This window comes from Limulus polyphemus, unplaced genomic scaffold, assembly GCF_000517525.1.
Source record: "Limulus polyphemus unplaced genomic scaffold, Limulus_polyphemus-2.1.2 Scaffold1484, whole genome shotgun sequence".
In the NCBI taxonomy this organism is placed as follows: domain Eukaryota; kingdom Metazoa; phylum Arthropoda; class Merostomata; order Xiphosura; family Limulidae; genus Limulus; species Limulus polyphemus.
Genome location: NW_013667094.1, coordinates 145718 through 152000, shown reverse-complemented (window position 1 = coordinate 152000; position 6283 = coordinate 145718). Strand labels below are relative to the sequence as shown.

The window sequence follows — 6283 nt, the reverse complement described above, 5'->3', positions numbered from 1 at the left end:
ATATATATATATATATATATATATATATATATATGTACGTGTGCGTACACACACATACATACATACACGTACCTGAAAACATATTACAACCAGCTTTTGTTTTATGATCAATGTAAATTTAAAACAATATAAGAAACATTTCAATACTATAGAATCAATACTTGCTTCAGGCTAAGTATAAAACTAGTAACTGATTTATTCATATGAACATCTCTGTGAGCAGGCTAACAAAACTAGAAATCTGTTTAATCGTAATCCTATCGATAGACTGAAAACGTTTTTTTTTTTTTATAAGCCTATTTATGTATAACACATTTTCTCGCAACAGAATACACATATAAACACACACACACGCTAAATTCGGCAAATTATCTGCTTCTAATTAATGTTTAAGACAAGTAAGTGGTCACATTTATTTATTTGTTTATTTTTCTTGGTAATGATAAATAATTCCTAGAAACTGTGTGATCTTCATTTTGATTCAGTCGTTTCAAAGTTCGCTGTAAGATAAAATTTTCTTATTAACCAGAATGAGAAGTTTATTATGTTTGTAACTAGAATCAAGTTTACATAATGTTAACATATTTATCTGTATATTAACGTTTACGTTGATTGAACGAACAGTTACCATAATTTAGTTTTGTGGACAAAACATCATGCTTCGTTGATGTTTATGGTCCGTTTGATTAAACAAAATCACTTATCATTTAGTTTGTGCCTCGAAACCCAATATATCCTTTCAAATATTTTCAACTGAAAATCTCCAAGAGACTCTACACTTCACGTGTAAAAAACAACAAGACTCCAAGAAAGATTTAAGTGATCAAAAGTCATTAGTACTATTCATAGAGTTAACTGTTAGGAAAACAGTAGTTCGAGTCGAGAAACAATGACTCAAAAATTATATTAACGCGAAAAACATTTGTATAATATGATGTAAAAATATAAGTCAGAGAGATATATTTCCCAATCCCTCGGTCTTGGTTCGAATGTTCTGTGAATGATGAGTATCTTGACGTCATACAAGCTCCTTTCCTCAGTGAGCAAATTAGATTAAATCAGCTTAGAATATAACCTGCTTTCCAAAAACGTGGTGTACACACTGCAATTCTGAAATGTATTGATAAATCTTGTCTTTTAAGATTCTCCAGACAGAGTAAAGCAAACTATTCATATAACTTTTTAGAAACCTAATGAAAATTTCATGTGAAAACTATAACAACGTGAATATACTTACTGTGAAACCACAAACTGATTATTTTCAGTAGAGCAGATTAAGTTCAAATATTTTCACAAAAAGTGAAAAAAAAATAGTTTTAATGCAACTTGAATATTCTTCGCACTTTGATTATTTTATCAACGAAATAGCGAAGCCTGTCATGCAAAACAAGCAGAACTTGTAAACATTCACAGCACTTTCTCTGTCCGAGACTCATCGACAAATTTCAATTCATTACAGTGAGCACTACAACAGTGGTTGAAAGCCAATTTACCTGAACCTAAACGGTAATGGTCAGTTCCGTAAGTTTGCTTTCATTCTAGTCTCTTCTCAACTTTCAAGAACTTTTGAAAACGTTCATACGTTCTATTCTGTTTTTTTTCCTTTGCGTAAAAACAGTTTTTCTAATAACAAATATATCAGTTTTAGAATTATATTTTTTCTTTGGTATATACTTTTCTTCTTTCTCAAAATAGAATGGGCCTCTTGAGGAAAAAATCGTGTAATAAAGACGTACAATAGCAATCACCAAATGTTGTGTGAGGAATCTCATTTTTTTAAAACTTGAGTGGAAGTTTGTAAAATCTATAGAATATAGATTAACTCAAAGGTTATGGTAAAGTCAAGTCGGAGGACTGAAATGTGATCTGAGTAAAAATGTATGACGATTCGAACTTATGATACATCATCGTAACTCATTACTATATTTATCACATTCACTCATTTTGGCCGTTTCAGGTTTGTTATATATCAATGAACCATGTTAATATTACAAAACAAATATATACTTTCAATTGGACAAAAATGTGTTACGTTTTCTAATGTTTTCAGTTTTCTCGATAAACTTTATTGAAAATAGCAATAATATTTGAAAACAATCGTGAGCGACTTGAGTGAAAGAATTTAGGTATCAACCTACCTCTGGTAAATGGTGAAGCTTTTAACGTAATATGCATCTGCTGGACAGCTTCTAATGACGTCAATGGGGCCACGGTGTCCGTTTTGGTTTGCGAAAGAGAATCAGGATCGCGTTTTAAGGGTACGCCACCAACTCGATCACTTATCTCCAAACTCCTTGTTCTCTCCATAATACTTGGAGAAACTTTAGACTGTTCGATGCCGGATTGGTGTGAGAATACTTCCATAGCTACCGCTTCCCTTTCAGGAGTTTCTGAATTGGATTGTTCACTGTGCTCTCCTTTTCTAAAACCTGGTATCCTCAACTTCAGCGATTTTGAAATTGCTAATAAGACACGAATATGCAATGTATAGTAACCAAAATTGTTTCAGTATTATTTAGGTTTTGAAGAAACACTTACGACAGACACATTAGATAAGACACTTAAATAACTGTAATCATTGTATTATCCATTTTTTTGATAAGTTTGAAGTAATTATTCTAATCACAAGTTTGCAATTGATTTACTTTAAATACTAAACTACGAAAAAAATTAGATGATTTTTTTTCAGAGTATAATTTTGATTATTCCATTTTTGAACCTCAAAATAAGCCGATTTGGAACTAAACCCGAGTTCATTATTTGCTGTAAGAAAGCTTACACATTTTGTGTTGAAATATATCACAAAGTGTAGTAAAGCTGTGTAGCCAACAACTCTTTACAGATAAATGAGAGAAAGGACTCGTTACAATATCGTAACGAAACATCAACACTTTATATAAATCTGTTATTTGTGATACGATCAAGAACGTTTTATTATAACTATTACTAATAGTCGCTGATCATTTAGTACAAGGTTTGCTGCTGAAAATACGTAGCTGTACTCAGAAATATGTACACAGTTATATGGTTACTAATTTCTTAAGTTTCTTGCTTGTTGGGCAGTTACATGGTTTCTCATATGTTAAGCTTCATGCTTGTTGGACAGTTATATGGTTACTCATTTCTTAAGTTTCTTGCTTGTTAGACAGTTCTTTGTTTACTAGTACCTCAAGCTTCACACTTGTTGGGCAGTTATATGGTTACTAGTATATTGCGCTTCATGTTTGTTGGGCAGTTATGTGGTTACTCATTTCTTGAGTTTCATGCTTGTTGAACAGTTATATGGTTACTCTTTTCTTAAGTTCCATGCTTGCTGGTTGAGTTTACACATTCTATTAAATAAATAAGTACACTCAGAGTATGAACATTGCAAAAATAATTATGTCTAACCTATAAAACAAATTCTTAAAGTTGGTGTGTGTTGCCGACTATAAAGGAGGAGAGAACAGCATGAAAAAATATATTTAAGCCAGTAGTATTATAAGTTTCTTAAAATGCCACTTTAGTTTCTTATTCATTATTCATGAATATATTTAAACAAGTCACGTTTGGAAACCTTGTTTGTTTGTAGGTAAGCGCAAAGCTACCTCATTAAATATCTGTGCTGTACTCACCACGGGTAACGAAACCCGATTTTTTGCGTTATAAGCCTTCAAACTTATCCTTGAGTCACTAGAGGGTTACAACGTTTGAAAATGCTAACTGAAACCTGAACTTCGTTACTTGTACTTTGACCATGTTTCAGTGTACCAAATCAATCATCCCACATACTGCTAAAATAAGTTATGCAAGAACATTTATCTCATGATTTGATAACGTGACTATATTAAGTAAGTTTCATCAAACAGACGTTTCTAAAATAACACCTACAACAACATTTATCTCATGATCTGACAATGTGACTGTATCACTATCGCGACAGGCATCCTTTACTGTTCATGTCACGTGGTTTTAGTGACTTTCATTCAAAAGTTTATTAATCTATTTTTTGTTTATGTTATACCAATTAGTATAGCATGAAATTTAAGCTTATAATCCATATTTTTATAGTATATACGTTTCAAGTTAATATTACACAGCAATATTTAAACAAATCCTGAATTTCCCCTCGTGTGACAAGTGCATCTTCTCTTCTCTACTTTATCCACCACCCCTCTAATAAGTACGAATCTATACGTAAATTACTCACAATAAAATCGTCATTGCTCAGATAAATTATAAATTTTATAGCCTTCAATTTTGATTGGTTACACAGCTATCAAATACAAAACCAGATCCCTCTTACCACACCCACCTGTCACATCCTCTCTTTCAGGATTTTTAATAGTTCTCTCTTACATTTAATTCTATATTATCTATAACCAATAAAAGCCAAGGTTTACCTCTATCAACTGACATACTGTATAACGTTGTTTTCTAAACGAAGAATTGTCAATTTCATTGTTAGTACAAGCTTCGTTCTCACGGGAAAGATAATGACTAGCTTGGATGAATTTGTAACGGCTCTTGTCGCATAGTTAAAAAGCCAAAAAAAAATTGTAGGAGTTAGGGTAAATTATCTACTTTTTTGCTTGTTATTATTCTATGTTCTTTGTTGCATCATTTGATTAAATAAAAATTATTCAATGCATTACTACCATTAGTATAAAAAGTAGGATTAAGTGTCATCGACATTCGACAGCAAGAAAAAAAGAAGATTCGAATAAGTACTTTATTTCTTGTTTTGCATGTTTATTCTTTATTTATTGTTACAAAAGTAACTAAAATGTAAAAATATGGATCTCTTCAGGTTAGTTAAGGTTAGAGTAGTAAAATAAATAATAATATAATGAAAATGTTTCACGAGGCACGCACGTGAGCAGCTCGTAGGTAACGTAATTCGATAACGTAATGTGAACTCCACGTTCCCGAAGTGATTTACAACTTATAATAGCGTGAATTGTAGTTAGACACAACCCAAAAAACAATAAAACTTAATTATAAATAGATGTATATTATTACCAGTTTAAGGATACTTAGGAAAACAAATGTAGTTTCATATTACAATTTGAAGTCATTCTAGAAAGAAAAGAAGGATAATTTAGATTCATTTAGATTTTTTTTGGGGGGGGGGGGGTAAGAGGTCGGTTAAACCAACGTTGTATAGAGTTAGAATAGAGAAAATAAAATATAAAGTTTTAGTGAAAACATACATTTGAAATGTATTTAGGAGTTTTTAGAGATGAAAAAAGTATTTTTTAATCTTAACATGAAATCACTTTGCACACAGACTATTTTTAAAAAAAGTAATATATTCTCGGATAAATCTTTAGTAAAAATACTTCATTAAAAACTGATTTTTTTGTGTACAAAATACTTGTAATGTCTACTAAAAGACTGCCCAATTTTGTGAATATACACACACACACACTGTATTAAAGTTATAGTATAAAAACTATATACAAGTAAAAATGGTCCCTTGGTCGGCCCGTATTGAGAGAGATATTATGTGTCTTTGATCAAAGCAGAAGTTTTTAAGAGCGTCGTACTACATGCATTCGTACAATTTCAAGGTGTACTACTTTTTGGATATATTTACTGGAATTATTAATTTGTGAATCAATTTCTTATAACAGAACTATTGTAATATTCATAGTATTTCAAAACCAATAAGACATTTCGCGCCGATTTGTCTGTTTGTTTTTACGCTCTATCTTTCGAACCCTGGAACAAACGATTTTCCTACAACAAAACATTCCTTATGCAAATACCTCGCTGGCAACTTTAAATAGGCAGTATCAGTTGAATAGTTTTAATTACAGTAAGTCTTTAATTGTTTACACTTATGTCAAGACAAATCTGAATGTTAGAGAAGACTACTATGGGTGTCTGTGGGCTGCCTCTGGTACACATAGGGTAAAAACCATAGAAGCAAACAGATCCTCTTTTATTCCTATTCATTTGGTCTTATAAACATTTTTATGATCTAAATTAAACAGTGAATTATTGCATATTAGCACATAATAGTATATCAAAATTATTATTTTACCATAACCTACAAGTCCCTGTGTGTCATTCATTTCAATACTGATTTTTTTCCTACAAACTCGCAGTAAACAAGGTATGGAATTAGGTATGTTTTTTCGTAGTTGTCGACAATTTTCACGACAAGGCACTTTTGGAGAATAACGGGAAAGCAGGGGCTTGAGCTCACCCAGCCATCCCCGTGCTGGCTCGGCATGGCCAGGTGGTTAGGGCGCTCGACTCGCAATCTGAGGGTCGCGGGTTCGAATCCCCGTCACAC

General features: G+C 32.0%; 1 protein-coding gene across 7 annotated transcripts in view; it reads right to left on the bottom strand.

The window, feature by feature from the left end:
* The window catches only part of LOC106463792 (potassium voltage-gated channel subfamily H member 6-like), a 218516-nt gene that overhangs the window by 107291 nt on the left and 104942 nt on the right, over positions 1-6283 (bottom strand). For all 7 annotated transcript variants that reach the window (XM_022391384.1, XM_022391385.1, XM_022391386.1 and 4 more), the window contains one exon: positions 2139-2462. In XM_022391384.1, the coding sequence (XP_022247092.1) occupies positions 2139-2462 (324 nt within the window). The remainder of the gene's footprint in view (positions 1-2138; positions 2463-6283) is intronic.